This window comes from Sinohyriopsis cumingii, chromosome 6 (assembly GCF_028554795.1).
Source record: "Sinohyriopsis cumingii isolate HCF-2022 chromosome 6, ASM2855479v2, whole genome shotgun sequence".
Taxonomy (NCBI): Eukaryota; Metazoa; Mollusca; class Bivalvia; order Unionida; family Unionidae; genus Sinohyriopsis; species Sinohyriopsis cumingii.
This window is the reverse complement of record NC_142966.1, coordinates 66,180,904-66,205,979: the sequence shown is the minus strand read 5'-3', so window position 1 is coordinate 66,205,979 and position 25,076 is coordinate 66,180,904. Positions and strand designations below refer to the sequence as shown.

The following is a 25,076-nucleotide window of genomic DNA, read 5'->3' as shown; positions in this document are numbered from 1 at the left end:
CAGTGGATGGAGCAATCCTGATGCATTTAAATAATACCATGCTACGTCAACATATCGCAGAACGTGTGAAAAAAGTTTCTACATGGGTAGGAAATTTTAAACTATACCAGACGAATCTTATTAGGTTTATTGCTTCTGTACTGATTTGTTTTGTTTGCTAAGACTGAGGATGGGTATTGGTGTTCAGCAGTGAAGAAACCGGTTTAGATGTTTCTTTCAGTTAAATAAGTGTCTGAAATCTGCATCAATTTTAAGATGGGGGTGAAATGTGTCTGTTTTTTTTTGTTTTTTTTTTTTGTACTTGAGTAGGGACCATACCAGGTCACGGGTCCAGTTGCAGAGCCTCAAAATGAAATCAAGAAGGTAAGACATATACCAAGGCTACACTTATACGGTAGCCATCTAAATAATACCCAAATTCATGAAACTACTGCAGAACGTGGGAAGCACTCGCAAAATACTTATTTACATAATTCCTACCCCACGTAATCCATTTTGTAGAACCCAGCGAGTAGAATGTTATGTCCTAATCAGGAACGAAGAATGACTAACAATCCAGGTATTACATTCGATAAAGAGCGAACCAATACAATATTAGACTTCCCGGTTGCACAATAGTAGTGAATAGGGATTCCCTATTCACTACTCACAATGCTGTAGATTAAAATAAGGTGGGGTGCTAAACGCTTGCCAGTTGCAAACATTTTCATATCGATAAAAAATACATTTCAACTAATAACGTTCAACTGGGCGGAAAAGGTGGAAAGCTGATGGTGTACAATATATAATGTCTGATAAGGTGTGAACTTCAATATAGAAAATGTAATTACTGGCTCGAACTATGTACTTTAATGCGCTGTTATAATGTATGCACGTCTTTGTTATCTGATTTAATGTGCGACGTATTTGGACATTTTTAACCTGTTTAAGATACATTGTGCTACTATTACTGAGTGAACATGCCCATAACGGGACTAACGTATGTTTCTTTCACTTGTGTTCTTTATTAGTGTCTTTGATAAGCCTGCTAGGAAACGCAAGCCTAAACAGAAATAGCCAATTATATATATATATATATATATATATATATATATATATATATATATATATATATATATATATATATATATATATATATATATATATATATATATATATATATATATGTGTGTGTGTGTGTGTGTGTGTGTTTCTGTTTAGACTATGAATTTGTTACGGGGTACGAAGCTGCAAACAATAAAATCGAGCACAAAAGTAGATTCCCGGGCAGAATAGATTTTACCACAGACAAACTAAATCCTGGAATAGAGAGTTGAAGTAAGAAGTACGAGCAAACTAATAATCCAAGGTAGTATAGAAACAGGTATGGGAACTACATAGACTCAACCAAATACGGACAGAAATAATCAATCAACAGAGAGACTTACGAGATCTAGTTGGTGTTGTATTTAAATGCCAGAAAAATAAAGATCCACATACATTATAATTAGCATTATAAACAACAGTAATCATAGGCTGTGCAGTAAAATAGAACATTATGGAGCATCTTGTTGGTAGATACTGTGGCTAGTGTTAATCTAATTAGTAATAGTTTTGAAGAGAAATAATGTTCAGTGGGAAAACTAGATCGGATCAGTGTCATTAAATTATGGTGACTGCAGCTGGGAACAGGAAACCTATCTGAGGAAAATGCTGTCTTCATCTTTCCCCATAAGTATAATACTGCATAATATGCAACCGTGCCAGTCTCTGGTGATGTTAATATTCCTCCTCAAAGCAACATTATTGTCTCTTGAAACCGTAATGGCCCAGTGTGTGAAGAAACAACTCAATTGGTGGAACCAACACCTAAATTTATCTAAAGACATGACATATTATTTTCTAAAACTGTCGTCAATCCTACTTTTGTTATTGTACCTTTGTGGTTTCTGAATATAACTGATTCTGCTGTGGGTACAGTTAATATGGCAAGATGCATATTGGGCAGGAGTCTACTGTTAATTAGGTAAAAGTTGCTGAACCTTGCCAAATAAAAACAATAGATCATTGTTCCGGAAGTCAAGTGAAGAACTGCATGAGATTGAGTATGGATGTCTTAAATATCTACTAAGGCAGAATTAGGAACCTTTATCACACTCAAATAATGATATGGATTACCGGGTCGGGCTGATCATCCTATTAAAACAGATCTCACATGTGTAGGCTCAAATAAACAGTAACACAGGAAAGAGTGAAAACAACAAGCTTTAAAAAAATACAATAATTTATTTCCCTGGAAAAATTCTGACACATTAATAAAATATGAACTTACGGTTTTATAGAATGACATCCAAAATAATCCAAGAATAATCCAAGATTAAAATTTCTGAAGTCCTAATAACGAAATTTCAGGCTCGAATACCGACGAAGAAATCAAGATGGAAGACGATAATTTAAGCTGCAATTGTTAGTGTTGAAGTCTACAGTTCTTTGTAGAAACAAGAATTATCACTCCTGTTTCGGTTATTTGAATACATTTTAATGAAAAATTGTCCTTGTTAAACAATTTCACATGAGCACACGTATTTTCCAGAGAAATAACATAATTAATCCTTTTGAATCCAAGTAATTTGAAATACTCCAAACAGAACAACACTCAACTTCCAGTGAAATAGAACGCCCAGCTGCAACTGAGAATAATTCTCCAAAACAGAGGTTATATCTTCTCCTAAAACGGAAACAAGTGGTCACGTGATCATGTTCTAGAAGCTTATAGAAATTATGTACTTGTTAAAGATCACTTATACCCAGCGTGGCCCTGACGAAAACCAATCATTTTACTCTAAGAAATAAAAATAACCCTTGTTTACATCTTAAACACGAACATCCCATCATGACCTCGACAAAAACCAATGATGTAAAAATACAAAAAGAACTTGTTTACGTGCTTGTTACAAAATTTGAAAAATGGTCAGGATTTAGATCAACACCTGGCGTTTATAAAACGAACGGTCAAGGTCAAACTAATTTTAAAAAAAGTTTCATCTCTAGTGAATAAAGTTACATTACAATATCATGTAATTAAAAATAATTTTTTGTTAGACTGACAAACAAATAAATTGAAATAAATAAATATTAAATCAGGTATAATTAAATCAATATACATAACACATGTGATACATACATATTTGGTAGCAACCCTGTATTGTTTTATTAGCTTGTGGGGAAGACGCAGAGAAATTGGAGTTTTGGCAGCAAAGGGGCTTATTAAAGACAAATCTTTAAGATTTTGCATTGACTATATAACACTGAATGATGTTAAAATAAACGATACCACCTTCTCCCCAAAATTTATTTCACACTCACGCATAAAGTGGTTCTTCACTCATTAGCTTCAAAGATGTTACAGACACGTTAACATGGCGAATGAAAACAGATCCTAAACTGAAACATTTGAAAAATTAATGTAAATGGTCTCATCTAACTAGTCCTTTCTCTAAGAGGTTTGATGATGGTGGATGGACAAATAAATGCGAAAACTGCAAACATTATGATGAAGACAATAAACTGTGTGTCGTCTTCCTTGGATACATTATTGTTTACAATGGCATTGCGATTGATTATGATGAAATGGATGCCGTGAAAACGTGCTGAAAATCTACACCTCTTAGGAATATATTCACACTGCGGAACGTTTGTTTATGGATTCACTTATATAGCACGACCTGTACACAAAGTTGACGAGCAAGGTTAAATATTGACTGAAGACTGTCAGACTGCTCTTGACATATTGAAAAGACACTGACAAAATCTCCAATGCAGACAGTGTGAACGTCAGTGCCATCATGACTATATTGGGGAAGCGGAAAGGACATTGCAAGCGATATTTAATGACCATGGAAGACTAACTTTAAGTTCGTCTGAAGTATCACGGCGCATCAGACGTATTTGCCAAGGCCATGCTGTAACTTGGAACTCAGTAAAAATAATAAGCCTAGTGTGAACGTCACTGAACAGGAACGGGTTCCGTTACAACTTGCCGTACATCTGTTAACATCGCCCAACATAGATATTAAATCGGTCTGCCGATAAAGTCCTTAGTGTGTGGACGAAAGCTTCCGGTTAGCCTTCACTCTTCTTTTTGTGTATGTGACTGAACAGTTAAAACATCGTCAAATATAAATAATAATAATACACAGTTAAGTTTTCACCAAACTATATCAGCAAGCTGACGTCGGATGATTGGTACGCATGACCGTGGCGATAACATGAAGCTTCATCAGGTTTTGATTGGGTGTTAGAAAAGTGTCGCATAACAAGACGAGTAGCAGGCTCATGGTAGTTATGTCAAGGATGTAATTTCCCCAGGGTATTTGCTCCAAGTTGTCCCCGGTAATTTAGAGCACCCACTAACGATATCACCTTCGCCAAGTTCCTTTCTAAAACTGCAAGTAAGGCACGTTTTGCGTTGATTGATTTACCTGGCCGTCCTTACAAAGTGAACATTTTTGCACCATTGCGGTTACGAGTTTGAACACTATCTTGATTTGCGGTAAGTGTTTTCATGCGACGTCTTAATAAAATAAAGATATGATGGCATTATGCAACAATTATATAGACTTTTAACATGTCATCAAGAAAACACGGGCACGGCCCAAACAACACAAGCGTTTTTACGATATATCTAGATACTCCTTATTTCCAAATTCAGTTCACGCAACAATCATTGGGTCAGGCTTAATCAAGGAAAAGAAACTAAAGTAATTCGTGATAATTATAGTATGTTGATGATATTGTGTGGCATTGATGATCATGGTGTCGCAAACATTCAATGGGCTCAGTGTGTTGCCGACGATTCGTATGAAAAATGTATGAATATGATTGTGGTGGTCACCAAGGACTCATATAGTTTACTCACGATTGATTTCACCGATCGGCTGCGCAAGTATCGCGCAAGTTTAATCAAATGTATATGATAATAAAAGAAGCACGGCCGATATCATCATAGTTGGGTATACAAAGCCGCTCCAACTTGACTAAAGCTTCTTCGCAGTTGTAACAATGTCGAATACGTCAAAGATATATTTACTTAACGACAGGCCGAACGGGAAGGCTCACAGTGGGTTTTGAACAAATATTTGCAGTTGAGGAAGCAACCAACCATAATGATGTTACGTAGGATGAAGCTGGTCCGATTGTAAGAATAATCCTATCAATCGAACAGCTGTAGCATGAGATTAACCAATAATGCAGCGCTGATTTGGATCTGACCAGGCCTAAATACCAGAGGGGTTTTGGCTAAGTTTAGCAACCAGTTTGTTTTTATGTTGACCGTGACTTTAGTGGGATTTTTGAGGATCGAACTAGAAAATTGAGAACATCGAATATTGTCATTCACGAAGTTGGTATGAGACTGCGGCGGCGCTCTGTCGCGGTCAATCTGTCAGTGATCTGTGAATTCGGGAATACTAATGACTTGTGATGAGGTTGCCGATGTGTTGGTTTAGCTCATCAATAGCAATTTAGTTATACTTGTTTATTAATATATATTTCACACCTGTGACACTAAAGACCCAGATATAAACGCAAACACAATATTGTTAAGGGCCAAGTAGAAATCAACCGTTGGGAACACCCTGATAAGCCAATACCAACTCAATGGCAGATTGTAATTATTGCATTAACACGTGAAAGCGTTCAGTCGTTAACTGCACAATAAGGCATACAAATACTCACGGATTGTTTCTCCAACGAGGGAGTGTAATTCGTCGCTGAACACACCACAGTTAAAGTTTACAACAGATATGTTACACAAAATATAAATCAGCTAAGATAAAAATACTTCTACTGATGTTCAACAAGGATGCACTTGTTTGGTTAACAGTTCTTGAGCAAGGACGAGACCGGTGGTTTCAAGTTATTATTAAATATTTTCCTCTTCACGAATTTACGTGAACGTGATGCTATGCCCCAAGAAATCACAATCACTGGAAAAGTAAATATTCCTCAAGTAGATAGCTTCTATATTTTTATGAGATTTCTTTTTTCAAGGAAAAATAATATTTGGTTAGCAGAGCGTGTGCGTGTTGCACCTGGTCAAGGTCGGCATATGAAATAATTATATAAGCAATTATATTTTTTTTGAAAAACTATAATGGGTCCTCAATGTTACCCGTGCGAGAAAATAAGCCCAACTGAACAACAATTGCTAGATGAAGTCGTCAAGAGAACCGCGCTGATTGTTAAATACACTGTCATATGTGGTCATAGATGCTATTGGCGGCATCGCCGGAGAAGCCACTTTGCTCTTGGTTTATTTGCAATCGTTATTATAGGAATTGTATGTCTGCATGGTTCCATTTCTTCAAACCGAATCCAAGAAATGTATGGCTCAACCAGACTAATCCATATATGGTACTGACAAAAAAGTATCTACGGCCTGTTATTGACAGTATTAAGTTTATACATTATCTGATATCAGTCTAAAACCTATTGATAGTATTAAGCCAGTGAAATTATATGGAAACGTGAAGAACGATCTACCGCCCATAAAAGACAGTATTTGTTAAAGGAAACACCTGATATCGGCAAGGCAGATTTACTGCTCATAATTAAAACTATTTGGATAATAGTGGCTGTATTGGTGATCTAAGAAATAAAATGGATGATACAGACTAAAACAATATTTGGCTGAAAAATTCTAATCACATTAGCTTCATATATAAGTAAATGATAGCAAAGCAAACATCCGGATTTTAACATTTATGACTCCACAGTTTCCCAGTATGCTCCTGGAGCACATTTAACATCCTGTAAGTATTAGTTTTAAATATGCCTCCATATTCTGCATACAGTCAGTCATATTTACTAGTATATAATTACTATTATTTACAGTATTTTATAAGGTTTGTTCCTGATATGAACCTTAAACTTGAGCCAAAATGCGTTTTTGTTGTTTTTCACAAGAATATGTTTTGTTTTCATTTATTAAAGTTTCATTTTGGCTTTGTACATTATTTGACTTTATTTCATCCTGAGGATGTTTGCTTTTCCCTTATGCTGCAAATGAATGTGTCATTGAAAGTAACGTGTCTGTTGATGCAATTTAAGTATCAATCTGCATTTCATTATGGATTAAAAGTTAGTCATAAGTAGCACAGTGTAAGTATTTATCATTAGAGTGTATCCAATTAAGGAAGATTATTCGCCGTGAGAAGTCATCAACACATTAGTAATACTACGATAAATGTGCTCTGTATGATGTAGATGGATTTAAAACAATTACAGTTTTAGTGTATGGCTGATTTCGTATTTTATTTCCCATTTGTGTAATTTTGCAACACTCTAATCAGTGCCAGAAATAAACATAACATCTAGCATTAGCCAATCTTTACTCCCAGTGTGACGACACGAACTTAAATATTTTGTGCATGGTTGACTCTGAGAAGTAACATCAAATCTCAAACAGCGGTCCTTCATTGCAGCAGGAATTCTTTTCGAGCAATCCTTTTATAGAGAGTCGCTAGTCGTTTCATGCGTGGTATAGTTTAAATATGTAATGATGCGTCTTTCAAACAAGTTTTAAACCTCTAGGGGAGGCGGCGACCATGATATTCCTTCAGCCGTGTAGTCTATAGTCGTTAATTGTGCCGTTTTGTACTCGGGCAATAAAATGCATGTTCACAACTGAAGAAGTCAGTGTATTCCATGCTGGCGCACGTATTTCGGTCGGAAATGTCTTGTCCTCGGCTAGTGCCAACTGTCTAATAATTTTACGTGACGCTTCCACAGGAGTGCAGGATGAGCTTCCTTTGCCTGTCTAACGACGGCTATCTTGCACGCGCGGCTACGGTACTAGTGGCCGGGGCAACGACTTTGGTTAGTGTATTGGTTTCAGCGTTTGCAGCTGACTATGACCTGAAAGATATAACCCAGCCTACTACCATATTATATAAGAATAGTCTCCGGGCTGGACTCGTATCATGCGTTTCGTCCATTACATTTTTGTCCATTTTCTCTTCCACCAGCACAGTCCTCTCCTCTAACACATTTGTGCGTCCTCTCGTTGCTTTCTACACCTGCTCTGGACACCATGAATCTCTCCTGGTGCGGCGCTTTGCGGACCTGCACTGTTAAAACAGCTATACGCACCAGCTGATGACAGTCGGGACGATTGGAGCATTAGACTCGTGATAGCGAATCTCCTATATGTGCCAGCTACTCATTCTTTATTGGACTGCCTGTTTTACGCATGTTTATCTTCGTCGTGTCTGTCATTGCTTCAGACTATATTTTCCTGTTTACAATATACATTTTAATCATTGTCATTGTAGTAATCACTTGTTTACCCTCTAGATGTAGCACCTAATAGTTTTGTAGTTGCTAGCACCTAGTAGTTTTTCGCTCTGCTAGAAACTGTCCTGTTCTGCACATATTAGGTGTTTTTTCTGCCCTACGACGGCTAAACGAACCAGTTCACACATTACCAGACTTGTCAGGGTCTGATCAGGTAAGGTCTATAGTGGTAATGCTGGAGGATGATAACATTGCTTCGTCAAAGTAACGACTAAACTCTCACCAGTCTATGTTGGTGGCACAACATGTAAAGTGCACTTTCCTCATGCAGTTGACGTCTTTGGCGCTGAAAAAAAGATCATATTAACGGAATTGCGGGTCATATCAGGTATATATGCATAGCGCAGATCCAAGAACAGAACGTCGGCGTTGTTGTGCCACCCACGGCTATAGTGTCATGTAAGATTCAGTTTAGGTTTCACGTCGTCATACATGATGACGTTGTCCATCTTGTGGCCTAGGTCATCATGGACTGAGACCTCTTTGACAAAGGAGACAAACACTACAGGGTTCTCAATTGTGGTAAGTGGATAATCGCTAGATGAATCAGCCGTGACAGCGCTGCCTATGGTATGCGACAAAAATTGATGTCATGCTGAGGCTGATAGTGGTGGAGGGGCTTGACTATTTGAGTAGTCTTTGTAAATGGGAAGGCAATGATGTCCATGCTAACCGAAGAATGTCTTTGTTTGGTTCTTACTACGACTCGAGCAGTTGATAAAGGGCCTTTCCATCTGTGCTGTTGACAAAAAGCTTGAAACAGCAGTCAGCCATTGGGGATACATTATCTTAAGAATTTGCGTAGTACGCGAGGTGAAATTGTCAACTATCATCTTGCCATAACGAGGTGCACCAGATTTAGATCTTGTTTCTGGTCGACTACAATGTCTTGCAATCCACCTACAAGTGTGCACTGATCGTAGTTAATGTCGCCAGAAATTGGAAGGATGCGACCTCAATGCGCCGTGGATTGTGGAGGGGCTCATCCTTACACATGCCTAACACATCTTTGGGCACTAGTACGCACATAATATATTGCTAGGGGCAACCAGAGAGAGTGAGAGAGAGAGGGAGAGAGAGAGAGAGAGAGAGAGAGAGAGAGAGAGAGAGAGAGAGAGAGAGAGAGAGACACAAAGAGAGAACTCCAAGGGCATTACTATGTTTGGCTGCTGTCTGGAGTATTGGTTTACCAATACGGAATAGTAAAGCGGCTCACACGAAATTGACCAACCGATGCCATTCGTTCTACGTCTGTGTGGGCTAGCGGTGAAGTAGCAGAGACAAGGCAGGCCGGTCTGCAAGAGAAGCGCTTGACTTCAAATACATTTGTTTGATTCCTATATGTGCATACAGTGCTGAAATGCGTGCAACGCCTTGCCATCAACGTCGTGCGGCTTCTCTTCGTATTCTCCCTGGCTAACAGGTTTAACGTTTTATGACACCGGTCTTCGTACTATATTTCAGGTACTGTTACTCCGCGCAGAAACGTCCTTTGCAAGGATTTACATATTGTGCCTGAAGGTACCCAGCTACACTTGTAGATGTTTTCAGCCTGACCTGAGGAACCGAAGAACTCGTTGAGGTAACTTCCTCTATGGCAAAGTATTGTTCCAGCTACTCAGTGCGGCAGAGATTGTATTCCCGTATGTCCGTTCGGTACGATCTACTTTCTTTTGTCATCATTGTGTTAGGTCGCTGATAATAGACACAATCTGATGATGGATCTTCTTCCCGCTGAAAAGATCATCAGAATACAGTTCGTGACGCAGGTCGTGCCTTGCGACAGCCTTTGACATTCCCTTAGCCCTCGTTACATCCTTTCTGTCCTGAGGTAGATTTTCTACGTGCTATTCCATCGCTTGGTGGACTTGTTTCTCTGAGTTTGGCATGGTTTTCATTTTTATTAAATTATCAAATACTATGAAAATTCATGTAACCCATTCTAAATCAAGTCACATGTCACATCAAACCACATTCAAAGTTTTATCCCCCTTTCTTGCGTCTATGTTTTACCTCTCCTTATGAATGACCTCACCTATATAGGTAACATTGATCAGTCTGTGGGGGCAGGTACCTGATAAAGAGAGGTTGTTTCTGAAACCATTGTGTATGTATTTGATCTGCGTTCACTAATTATTTCTTGTTATTTGTCAATTTCAAAACTAAAGCGCATAACGGTATCTGTTGGTGGATATATATTGTACGATTGAGTAATAACTAGAAATGTTTAATAAAAAAGTACTGAGAAGTAAAGGATGTTTCATGCAGAATTGGTTATGCACTTTATGAGAATTGCTTGGTAATAATGCTATTTTTATTACAAGAATACGAAACGAGTGTGTTCCTTTCCAGTTTATTTACTGATAAATGTCACAGAAAGTACGAAATGATACACGTAATCACTATTGCTGAAAACACGATTCGCGGCTAAAGCTGTCAGGCATAATATAATTTCGGTTCCTTGTTTTGAAATTTGGTGCTAAACAATAAACTGCTATGAGGTGTACGTCGAATATTCCTGTGTGTTTTATTCCATGTCACATATTTAATGATTGTACTCAATGAAGTTATAGGTGTCAGCAATATATTACGTAACAAATGTAACACTCACGCTGAGAAATGGCATAAAACCTCAAAACACTACCACCACCAACAAAATATGTAACTGAAATTACAACGCCAATCGATATTACTTCATTAATCGCCACAAAATTTGTTATCATACATTTACAGGAAATCTTTTAAAAGCATTGTAATATTTAGAGTTTTAATTATTGTGCTGTTCAATTACTTTTGCTCCATATTTTCCGTGATATTTGTAAACAAATATTTCAGTAGCAAATTTTTTCCTTATCCTTGGATAATTGTGATATTAATGTTGGGAACAATATCTGATTTAAATGTCATATTTCGTTATAATACACTGAGTGGATGCTAATTGGCTAATATAGGTTACTGTGATTTGGGTCGTCACAGTTATTGCAAGTTTGTCACACAGTTCTTGTAAGGAACAAACGAGATATGGACTTGGAATACTAAAGCTCAGCTCTCTCTTCCCTATACAAGCGTTTACTAAATGCAATATTCCGAAAATAATATTCCATATTTTATATAGATCAATAGTATCCTTTGTGTTTTGAAAAGACATTTTTTATAATCTGAAGGAGACTGTTCGCAGCTGCACATGTTGAATTTACCAAGACTTCGCAGTCGATACGTAATAAACGTTACCAATAATTTTGGATCGTTGATTATTTCAGTACTGTAGTTGCAGTGAGTTGACATTAGTGATGGAACGCATCTCCTATTGCAATCATCACATTGTTTATCATGATCTAAATATCCCGCTGTTCTAGATTTGTACGTTCTCAAATGTTTCATTGTTTCTTTAGACAATCTGGTCTCCGCTACACACAGTGATAGAGACCTTATATGTGATTTCTACTCATACATTAGACATTAATTAACATGAAACAGTTACATATGATTATTCATTATTTTTAATTAATGTAACATACTGTGTTGGGCCAGGGGTATAGTGGTAAACAGAATCGATACTGTTGCTGTTAATTGACTAGGTCACACACCCTGTGTGCTTATAGAGTGAACCCACGTTTATGCAGAAGTGCAGCTTATATTTCATGTCTCTCTCTCTCTCACGCACGCACACACACACACACACACACACATATATATATATATATATATATATATATATATATATATATATATATATATATATATATATATATATATATATATATATAAACATGATGCAATTAAGTTATTTTATAAATGTCTATCAGATATAAGTCACCAACAGCAATAAAGTCTTCTGAATAAATATTTATTACATCTTAATAATATACCATGTTCATCAGCAATCATATAAAAATACATTTCCCAGTATGTGCATCTAGGATATTCATACACTATCGTCAAATCAATAAAACCACATATGTTTATGATTAAAAGTCATACATATTAATCCTTTTAGAGTATCTTGAAAAAAGTTGCGCTTTATGTTACCTTGAATTGATTGTAGGAAATAACTGATAATTTAAAACATGTGTACAGTCCTCTTTCGGACCTGGTGGTTGAAAACAAAATATAATTTATTGAGTCCGATAAATGGAATTATTTAATATGCCCGCCATATTTATTAATTCTTAAAATATAACGACAAAATATATGCATTTAATTATGATCTGACAAAAAGATATAAAATATAATTGTCAAATATAAATATTAACCAGTTCTTTTGAAAGAATGTAAGAATGTTCAAAGTCACATGCACGTTTGTGTTAAGCATTACCCTTCTTGTGTGTGTGTGTACACATACATACATACATACATATATATATATATATATATATATATATATATATATATATATATATATATATATATATATATATATATATATATATATATATATATATATATATATATATTAGTTAAAAGTTAGTCGTAAATATTATTCAGTGGAATGCATTATGCAACTAATGTAAATATAACATGTTTTTCCTGTACATACCTATATTAAGATATGCTGATTAATAACACGTGTATTAATGAGGCATGTAATCATACATAATACATTATTCACAATGTACAGTCGTAAATTGAATATAATGATTCCATTGTTTATTATCAAATAAGATAATATTCAACTTATGATATAATTTGTTACTATATATCTTTCAACCAATTATACATATAAGCACACTGAAACAAATAAGTAATGTTACCTAACCTACATTTCATTTGCAATACATATGCAATTCATTTACAGTGCAACTGCGCTCATTTTGCATTCCAAATCCTTTTTAATTGTTGTGTTCTAGATATAATTTTTAATTTTCTTTACGGTCTTAGAAATACATTCTGATTGTGCGTTCGATTCATTGTTTTCTTTCAGTTTTGTTTATTTTTGCAAACTGCAATGTCCCAAGCAGTGATTTTTGATTTATATGGTAATAAGTGAAACGGCTGATATATTGGTATATTGTCTTAATAAATGTGTACTTTAAAATGTAGATTAAAGTATAGATTTATTATAAATAAGATATGACCGAAATTGAAATACATGTACAAACATAGTTATATAATAAATTATCAGTCTTTTCGTTAAAAACAAAATTGCACAAATGCAACCACCAGTAATAATTTCATCACATTAATATCCATTGTTAGGACAATTTTACGGCTTTTAAGCTTAGAATGAATGTATGTTACAACGAATCTAATTGGCGTTCAGTCTGCATTTCAGCTTTTGTTTTAAAGGTAAAATTGCAATTATAGTGTATGTGCATGTGACGAGAATTACAAGGAATTGAACGTGTCTTCCATTCAGATATAGGTTTAATTTCATGTGATCTATAACTTGTTTGATAGGTAAATAGAAATTAAAGTTTTAGATCAAAGGACACATATTACATATTCTACAATCCAAATGTGCTATCGGTTCCCCTCATGATGTAGGATTTATGACCTTCCTCCACAAAAGCTTTAATCACGAGAAGTAACCGGGAAAGCCGGAAAGGACAAGCAACGCTTGCTAGCTGATGAAAGACGATCGCAGAGGAAGAAGAAGCAGCTTCAACCAACACCTGACACAACCTTCAAGTGCAGCAAGTGCAGCAGGGACTGCCACTCCCGCATTGGACTACTTAGCCACAGCAGATGCTGCACAACCACCAACCAGGACATCTCTCATGGGCGTAGTTCCATCGTCTCTCGAGACTAACGGATGCCAACTAACTAACTAACTAACTAACCGGGATTGTTAAACAACCGAACGTTTGCTGTTACCCGATGTTAATCTGAGGTTAGGGATTCCAAAATATAAAAGGGAAAGCAATTTAATTATAAATTGATGTATGACTATTTTCCTTTCCTAAGGTTATGGAATATATGACCAAGCAGAAAAAGGAGCTTTGTAAAACTTTAAAACGCACTTGATATTGCCAGGAGGATGTAGGAGGTGTACGTGTGAATTATAATGAAATGGTACAGAATACTAACTCTGCCGTCCAGAAAATGTTTGACCTAAACCATAAGCCATATTTTACGTCACCATGATATCAATCGATGGTCATAAGGAGTATAGGAGTGCTTGAATATGGACTGCTGATCTGCGGTCTAAGCTTTTCAGACTTAGGTAGATACAGTTAACATAAATTCATCTCAACCGTTGTTGACCCTGTATTACATCTGTTAAGTCAGATTATACCAAAATGAATATGCGCATGAAATAATTGTCTTGTTTAAGAGATGAAAGTGTTGCTATTTTGGTTTTGTGGGTATAACGCCATTTTTCAGCACATGATAGGCTGTACATCTCAGCCTATATATTTAGTAGTGGAAGAACCCCGAAAGCCCTGGAAGAACTATTGAATACTAGCAAGTCTTCTCACATACCCACTTTGATCGAGCCGCGTCTTGAACACACGCGGACAAATTTGAAATGCCAATAATCTTTGAAGGCGAGTGCCTTTTAAATCTCGGCCATCCGGGGCCCCGATAAAATGGCTATTATACTATTCATATAAACAATCTCAAAGATTTTGAGAGTTAAGGACTTTCATTGTCACGAGAATGATACTTTACATTATTAGACATCATGCTGATTAAGATGTTGACTATCGCTCCGAATAATATTAGCACAAAATGGACATAGACCAGACAGAGTTAGTCATTATTTACTACCTTAACGCAATGTTTCCTAACAAATTGTCGGTTAAGGTTTGCAGAACGATTCAATTAGCAAATATAAATCAGTGAAACTATTATATAGAGAGTATATGTCTAATAATTAGCTATAGTAAAACATCATGCTGTTGAGTAACATTGAGAGGGTATTTTTAAATGAAATTAAATTAGAACATGCAACAGTGGCTCATGTTAATCAAATGGAGCAGAAACGAGTTTTAGAAATGCATATTCCAGCAACCCAATTCATTTTTGAAAGCATGAAACCTGAAGAACATGTATTTTAGGCTAGAACAATATCCCAACTTACTGCTCCAAATGTTTCCAGGCAGTCAACAGTTTCACTAAGTGTATAAATATTCTTTCACCCTCTTGACGTTCGTTCTCAGTTTTAGAGGTGATACACGTGTTGAAGGTCTATCTGGACATCTTCTAGTCTTATTCTATTCAAAATGTGTCTTCTTCTTTCATGAGGCTCAATTCCATTCATGGGTGTTAGGATTGTTTTACAATCTAATTTCACTCTCAAGTGTCCCTTCCCAATTGACTTTGTTTTGGGTATCCTTCCTGATTTGGACGTTGAGGAAATATTAGTAACGTCTATTTATATTTTAGGAAGTTACTACAGTCAAGTAAATAGACATACAGAAAAACGTGTATGTTAACTATCACAATTGGTGATATATATTAACCTCCAACAATTCTTTACAACTAGCTGAATATTAAAATAATTGAATACAAATTCGTGTTTCTAGTACTGCTCCAACCATACAAGACCACACGCTTTGTATCAGCAGTATATTCGTATTTGAAACTAAACAAAAATAGTCTTTGCAACATGTTTTGCAATTGCTCATTAAATTTCTAACAGATTAACTCACATCCCATTTCTATGAGCATTTCTGCAGACTGCCACTGGAAGAAAATTCCAGCTGGAAGCAGAGTGTTTTGCAAAATATGCCAGTAAGGGTGGTATGCTTCCCTGGACTTCCGTGTCGTGCATATATTCTTTTCTAAGCAATTCAAGAACCAAGCTTCAATATTCATGACAATGATTATCCAATAAAGAACGGTCAATACACAAGACCTACCCAGCTTTTTTTCTTGTCTATTAAGTTTCAGAACAAAATATGTCTGAATAACAATGTAAATGATAGTTAATAGTGACCTTGCAAATTCCCACCCTGCTTGCCTATACAATGGATCATCCATACTTTTATTTTTTAGGAAAGATAATTCTGGAATTAGTACGGCCATTTGATACATACTAAAGAAAACAGCACATGCAGTCAGCAAGACTTCATTGGGCTTTAGAGAATGTTGAAACTTAGAACTTACAGTTTCATGTTTCAACAGAATCTTTAACAATATCGCGATTTCAAAACAAACAACAAAACCTGAAGAAATGATGCCTGCAAGTGGAAATAAATACTCAAATTGTATACTGTTGTCGGATGTTGTGTTAGTAGCATTTGAAGAGTTGTATTTATCAGAATGCGTGGCACATAAATTTGAACCTAAAACGTTTAGTATCAAATGACCTAGGAGAGGAATGGCTGCTATTACCATACAAATTTTAAGACACATGGACTTGCCGCAATTACAATTTGCATTCTCGCTGTAACCAGAGTTACCTACACATTTAGTGTTTGGAAGTAATTTGAGCCACAAGGAAATACAAAACAGCAAAAATTCAAAACGGAATGGAAGCATATATTCCCAAAACGATTTAACTTCTGTTTCCTCTTTTAATTCTTCAATAAAGATGTCTATGCATATGGCCACGTTAGATGGTATCGCAAGCGCTATTTGGAGGTACAGATGCACGACGCCTTTTGACTTTGAATATTGAACAAGTCTATGACAACAACTATGATACATAAAGAAAAAAAACATTTGCAAAAATGCAAATATTGTATGTACAATCAGAATCAAGCGTTCCGCACCATGAGCGTCTTCAGATTTATAAATGAAGGACGCAATGGCAACAACACCCATGATAAGAAGTGGAAACACCTTCCATCCGTCATATAAAAACCTAGAACAGTGGCTATTAGGTGAATTTTCCTGTCGTTGAGTTTGATCCGCTTTGTAGCGCGCAATTTTTACTATTTCAAAAATAAAGATAAGTGTACTAGCTGATATGATTAGTCCAACTTTCACTTGATCTGAAATGTCTTTGTCTTTCGTTCCTCTTATGTCCTGTGTGAATTCCATTACAACTCCAGGAGAAACAACAGCGACGAACATTACTAATATTATTATCACAAATGATGCTATCGGTGCAGCTTTAACTGAAAAATAAAATACATTCGTGTTGACGAAGTTACAGTATTCCAATGGTTTACAAAATATAGCTGCCGACATTTTTAGCGTAACCCTTAAAAACTTACAGCAGTGGCTTCTAAAGGAATTCTCCGGTACAACAACATATCAGTTTAATTCGTGAAATTGTATTAATAATAATAATAATAATAATGAGGACTTTGTATAGAGCCTAATCTTTAGAAGCTCTAAGCGCTTAACAACATTAGACAACACCTATAAGATAAAAAACATATATAATGATATGATTACAAAAACAAACACCATGAAATTAGAAAACATAAAAAACATGCTGAGAATATTTAAGGTAAGAAACAGTATTAGGTCTTTAAGTTTGTTCTTGCAGTCGAAATAAGTGAGTTTTGAGAGCACACTTGAATGGTATCACTGTGTCTTTGTGTCTAAGTTCATTGGGCAATTCATTCCACGTTGCTGGGCCCTGGTATGCAAAAGAACGCTGTCCATATGACTTTGTTTTCATAGTGGGAATAATGAGTATACGATTGTCAGAAGAGGAGCGTAAGTATATTGCTGGTGTTTACACATGGGTGAGGTCGGATAGGTAAGTTGGACTAGAGTCCGTCAATGAAACGTAGCACAGAGAACATATTTTGTGTTTGATTCTGGATTGAATGGATAGCCAGTGTAGGGTACAGAGCAGCGGGGAGGTGTGCTCTGATCGTGGTACTCTAAGTATGATCCGAGCAGCTGTGTTTTGAACTTTTTGAAGTTTCTGGAGTAGATATTGAGGTGAACCAGACCGAACTGATTTACAATAGTCCAGTCTTGAAAGTACTAATTAACACACAAGTATTTTAGTGGCATCAACTGAAAGATATTTGCTAAATATTAATGGTGTGGTACTCTTGATATTTTTTCCCTTACAGGTTACCAAGTTAAGAGAGTAGGAAAAATAAAGCGAAATAATAATTTAGAAAAGATCCAGTGTTGAAAGGAGAACTATTCTATTACAAACGACTTGTCCTTCACATTATGAACATAAGAATGAGGAAACTGCTTTTGCAAGATAGACGCTGTTCATGAGATAGTCAGAATTAACATTAAATTAGTCTCAGTTAATTTTATATCGAAGATATACCTTTGCAAAAATTAGACGTGCAACGTTCAAGGTCGCATGAGTTGAAAACTTTCATTGACATTATTCGAACACCTATAGACAAATAAAATCTAATTCGCCTCTATATGATAATTATGACTAATTCACAACACTGAGCCTCACATTTCCATGAGAGCACCAACTACAAATGAGCTCACAGTCAATCATACAAAAGAACATACTACCACAGCTACCATTGCAGCTACAGTGTAACCGAGAAAACGAAAATAATAGGGCTTAACCAGTGACTGAAGGTGAATATTAAAGGTTACCAGGTTAAGGTGAGGCCAGTGGAGGATAAGGGTCAATGATAAAAGCCTATATAAAATTCACTATGAGATAGTAATAAGTTACCAGCCAATTATAGGTTTAAGAATGATTTGTGTTGAAATATAAGATAGTATATGATACTTGTTTAAGCAATGACTGACTAGTATAATGGCACGGACAAATTTACAACCTATGATGCAGTCGCTAGCTTAGGTTTGTAGCTGGATGCACTATTCAAAAGAACATATAAGTAGTCCTTGAGGTAATGAATCACACATTTATCATAGGCACACACACTTTAAGATACAAATATGTGTATGTATGTATGTATGCATGCATGTATGTATGTATGTATGTATGTATGTATGTATGTATGTATGTATGTATGTATGTATGTATGTATACATGCATGCATGTATGTATGTATGTATGGATGTATGCATGCATGCATGCATGCATAGCAGCAGAGGGGGCGAATCGGACATTTTGTCCAATCGTTATTTTGCTTAATTATTACTTTCTGCACTCAACGATCTAGTGTCGTCAGCGCCTGGTAAAAAAAAAAACGACGACGTCGTTGGGGGATCGTCGCGTCGTCATTTGGTTTAATTAACACTTTCTGCGCGTCGATCCCCAGCGTCGTCAGCGTCCGGTAAGCACATCGACGACCGCGTCGATGTCATCGCCCCCTCTGCTGCTTACAATGAAAATTATTTACAACTAACCGAATATTTGGTCAAGTCCGATACGATATCGTGTCCGAGGATCATGTAAATTTATCGTTACGAATCCATGTGGGGTCGACTGAGCATGACTAAAAAAGTTTCGAAAAACATTAAAGTCCATGTCACCGCCGCACCATGTCTGCCAAATATTTCGTAGCGTGTGTGTATCAACGCCGTTGAACACAGCAAGAATATTACAGTTGTCTCTAATTACTTTTGGAATCTGAGTGTATCGTTGAGTGACATATATCACGTCAGTGTTTTTATGCCTGCCTCTGGAAAATATCCTAGCTTTGTTTTTTTGATTGTCTAACATAACATCATCGTACACGACTAGATTGTTAACGTCGCCATCAATATCATCAATACCCGGTGCATCATTGATATCTGTAATAAACTCGATGACATTTTTTTTAGCGATCGCTGATGCATTCTCGTTGAAATCTTTCAACACCTCGTAGCATCGTTGATCATCTACGCTAGGAGCAACCAAATACAACTTATCCCACTTCATCCATCTCATTATTAAATTGAGTAACAATTGCGTCTTGCCGGATCCAGATGGTCCGATGATAATCATCCGGATCGAGTTTGGTAACGCTGCAACATGCTTAACTGATTCTCTTGTTTTAGTCGCCGAAAAATCAATTATATTCATATTTCTATACATAAATTATGGATCTATATTGTGTGAAGTGTAGAGTACGTACTGGCACAAATGATATGACAACCGCTACAACAAGAAATAACAGATCGGCGCTTACTGGTAAGTGTGTACAATGCGGTACAAAGAAATTTAGATTTATTTCTATTAAACCCGGGGATGTTTTAAAAAAAAGCGAGGAGGTGATATTGCAGCCAAGTTATCAAAACTCCCCGGAACACCGTGGGCAAAGTATCCAGGAGAAAAACACCTCCCAGGATATAACTACTGTGGCCCCGGAACACGATTAGATATCAGACTCGATGATCAAAATCAGCCGCGACCCGGTGAGTATCCAATAAACGCTATCGATAAGGCGTGTCATGTTCATGATGTTGCTTACAAAAGTAGCGATCTGCAACAGCGTCATATCGCGGACGTAAAATTAATTCACGCATTAAATGCTATTCCTGATAAATCCGTCAAAGAAAAATTGGCCTCATGGTTGGTAAAATCGGCTATGAAAGGTAAATTAATGATTGGAAGCGGAGCTTCTCGCGCTGGTAATTGAAAACGCTAGCGTTTATAATAACAACATGGAATCCATCTATTATTCTCCGAGAGGATACTGGAAGGGGAAGGCCGCAATTGGTAAGCTTGCAAGCGCTGCAAAGGTAACAAAGACCACTGCGGCTAATTGGTTATCCAAACAGGCTATATGGCAAATCTATCTACCACCGCCTAAACAAATCAACTTCTCGCGCTTTGATGTCAGCGTACCTAATGAGGTTCATCAAGCTGATATACTATTTTTGCCGCATGACAACGGTTACAAATACGCGCTAACCGTAGTTGATGTTGCGAGTCGATACAAACAAGCGGAGCCGTTAAAAACAAAGTCGGCAACTGAAGTAGCCGCTGCGTTTGAAAGAATTTATCGAAGAGGCCCTCTGCGCTGGCCAAATCTATTACAAGTTGATCCCGGTAGTGAATTTCGCGGTGCTGTTTTATCAACGCTGAAACATCATAGCGTCGCGATACGACGAGGTCATACTGCGCTACATCGTGATCAGGCAATTGTTGAACGATTCAATCGGACTGAACGGTTATTTGGATATCAATACGCGAAGGAATTCATCCAAGAAAAACGATCTCGTGAATGGGTTAAAAGGTTGCCAGGTGTAATTGCAGCGTTAAATAACGAGATTACCCGAGCAATCAACATGAAGCCCAGCGACGCGATTAAATACGAGTATATACCCGGAAAATCAAAAATAAATAGCGTTTCCAAGCCGATTCTTGGCGATGTCACTGTTAGATATCTATATGAACCAGGAGAGCTTGAAGGCGGTAAAAAAAGAGCTACTGATCCTATTTGGAGTGTTACCACGCATAACATATCAACGATAACACGATCAACTGGTAGACCACCGATCTATAGACTGGATTCAACTGCTCCTCAGCGCGGATTTACACGCGAGCAACTACAAGTGATACCTGACGATACTCAATTACCCCCGCGTGGTCTTAACTAGCGCCGTTGCGTCTATTGCACTCAAGACATGTCAACCTCACATTGTTTTTGACATGACCGAGACTGTTATCGATCCTGTCCACGGTAAATTGGCGAGCGTCTTTATCCGAATAACGCCAGCGCATTACACAATTACAACTCGCGCAGTGATTATTCTGTTGTTGTCGTAACGCAATTATTAATTCAGCATCAATATCAAAACGCCGCTGTTTTTTTTTATCCTGTTGGCGGTAACCCGAGAGTTTTCTATCAATGACGGTTACATCGATGATGTCGTTGTCGTCACTGGCTTCGTCACTGACTCCGTCAATAACAATTCTTCGAAGCTGATTCATTCTCCGTACTCTGGACACTGCAAGATAGACTAGATTTGACCATTCGATGCGATTATCAACTATCCAAACAATTGTATCCGTGATAGTCAATCCTTGCGAGGAATGTATTGTCGTTGCGTATCCTAGCGTCCACGGGGATTTATCAGCACGTAGCGCGTCCTCGACGACGCTGATATCAACGAGCACAATATCATTCAGCACAAGAATTTGTTTTTTTATCCCTGACGCTGTCGGGCCCGGGATTTCAACTTCAATGTTCTGCCGCCGTGTATCCGCGGGTCTATAACATAACGGCACTGGACGCGTTGGAAACTTTTCCTTATGCAACGTAAACAACCTCCGCTGAAGTGTGTCTCTGACTATCTTTCTACTTGCTACAATCAAATCGTTTGGTCTCCATGTTTCCCAGAATTCATTTAACGGCGTTTCCGGAATCACCTCGCGAATTATTTCACATTGAACTCTATCCGGCTGTAATCTGATTAATTTTTTAACCTCGCGCAGTTGTTCATCAAGTGCTCGATAATCAGTATCGGTTTCTTCATAATAGTCTACGAACCCGCTCAACCAATCATGTGGACCCTCGCCGACAAATGGTGGTGGTTGACCATGGTCGCCACACATGATCACCGCTGTATTCGCGAGCACCAACCAATCAAGAAACATTTGTAAAACGTCTAACGAAACAGTACATATCTCATCCCAGATGATAATGTCGGGAATAAATTTTTCACCCATTCGATCAGGAGTCCACTCACCGCCGCTGTATCGAAAAAAGCTGTGATAAGTAACGGCGTCAACATTTCGTTGTTTTATTTCTCGCGCTAGTCTATGGGTCGGTGTAAGCACGATTATACTTGCCCGCGTTCGAAATAATTCAATTGCCCGAGTCGTCTTTCCTGACCCGCCACAGCCGCTTAAATAAACCGTCTTGTGTCTACAAATTGGATCAGAACACGATGGTGCATTAGACCATTCTGATAAATTATCACCGCGTAGGTAATTGTTCTCAACGATGACATCTGCTGACGGGGAATAATCGCGTCGTATTTCATTTTTAATTCTCCATGTACCCCAACTCTCGTCCGGACTAGTAAACTCGGCTACGTTTTCCTTATACGCTACGTCAACATAAAACGAATCAACGGCTACTCTAACCGCGGTATCGGGGAATCTATTTATCATCGAGAATAAATTGATAGCGGCATAACCCAGCATAGACGCCCTCAAATGTGGATACGCCGGGCTGTCTCCGTCGCTGTAGGTAACAACTGTACCCAACCTTGTTCCATTGGACAAGAAAGCTGTTTTGCAGTTCACGTATCTATTTTTTGCCACTGCGTCCTTGATTACGAAATGATATTCTGCGTCATCTATAATCAGCCGTGAGCAATATCGTTTGTAATCGCAGTTTTTTCCACCTTGTGTGAACTTACCAATTATTCTTCTACCGAGATCTTTTGCCTCGCGGTTTCGTTGGTTGAATATCTTTTTGGACCATTCGATGATATATTCCTCGTCGGCATCAATGTGTGCTCTGGACTCGTCAATTATACTATCTAGACGCTCTGGTTCTGGTAACCAGACTTCAGTCTGCGCCCGATATGATATAATCGCGTCACTGACAATCAACGATACAAGCATGCTACAATCAATCATATACCGTAGCAGCGCTATTGGCAACCACTTCTTTTCAGCTATGTGTCTACCGATCCAAATATAACAACAGCGATGAAGTCCTGCCGCGAATTCAAATGATACTATGCGAGCGAATCCGGTTAAATCAAAATCAGGCAGTGGTCCATTAATAGCAACACGAGTCATTTCATGTTTGGGGTGTCCAAATCGTCTAAAGTACTCAGCGGCGGATCCATACCCGAGAAAACTCGCTGGATAACAGGCAACCATATCAACGGAAATCATAGCGTCGCGGTTGTATTCAGTGTTCCATAGTCCACCGTGATAGTATTCCAAACAACTGGATTGTACATCTGGTAAAAATTCCTTGCGCGTTGGTCTCCACGCATTTTTCCTTGCTGCAACATGAGCTACAACCGATGGAATCGTAAAACAATTTGTTAGCAGTTGTTCATCATGCTCTTCAAATTCCATGGCGGTTTTTTTCATCCTGTTGTGAAATGCTTCAGTGCGATATAATTCGCCGTTTGGTCTTACAAACTGATCAAAGGTATCCGCATCGTTTTCAGCGCTGCGAAGTAACCACACTGATACAGGGTCGTTTTTACACAAGTAGGCAATAGCATCAAATAGTTTCCTCTCCGCGAGAAAACCATCCCTGGAGAATTGTTCTCCCAGGAATTCTTCGGGTATATACTTTACTGTTCTATCCCGTGGAAATATTGTGATCGCGGGCGTCCATGCGTGTTCGTTATGATCAATAATTTTGATTGGGGCTCCCTTCGATTTGTACTTCGATTCGTATAATACTTCACCAGTTATCGTTGTAACGGTTATTGGGAATCTCAACGACGTTTCCAATCTCGCTATGTCGCTGATGGTTGCTCCTCGCTCTTTTACGGTTAGTTCCCACTGGTTGATTTTGCTGCGTCGTAAATCAGTTAATTTGTTTCCTCGACACGCATTTGTAAAATGCTCTATTATTCGTTCTGCTACACAATTTATCCCCGTTGACTGTCTCATTGGTTTCAGTTTTCCGATATCAGGTTTCTTATTTAACGGGTATATTCCATAAACAACTGCTGTTTCAGGATACGCTCGTTCATAGTATGGTCTGTCAATTCCGGTTAACAACCCCGGCTTGGAGTCGCGGCTGACAATGACTGTTTTCTTGTCGCTGAGAACTGGTTCAAATTTATCACGTATGATCCAATCACCTGATTTCACCCGGACAATAAATTTTACTCTGAAGAAATACCTTTTACCGTCAAGTTGTGATATTATCGTTGCTGCGCGGTTGTCGTTCATGGTAGCATCAACAACACCATCAATTCGAAATGTTGACCAACTATGAGATGCACCATCACGCTTGAATTCATTGATACAATCGCGTATTTTATTCAACAGGGTTCTATCGTTTATTAACGCTTTTGGTGTGTCC

The 25,076-nt window shown here is 37.6% G+C and overlaps 1 protein-coding gene across 2 annotated transcripts in view; it reads right to left on the bottom strand.

Annotated features, from left to right (window-relative positions):
• The window catches only part of LOC149797116 (uncharacterized), a 74,715-nt gene that overhangs the window by 25,070 nt on the left and 24,569 nt on the right, over positions 1–25,076 (bottom strand). The window contains exon 4 of one of the 2 annotated variants that reach the window (XM_089961789.1): positions 12,960–17,342. The exons of the other annotated variant lie outside the window; for it this stretch is intronic. Coding sequence (XP_089817915.1) covers positions 15,913–17,342 — 1,430 coding nt within the window. The 3' untranslated portion in view covers positions 12,960–15,912. Of the gene's footprint in view, positions 1–12,959; positions 17,343–25,076 lie in introns of those variants that run through there. 2 annotated transcript variants of the gene reach the window in all.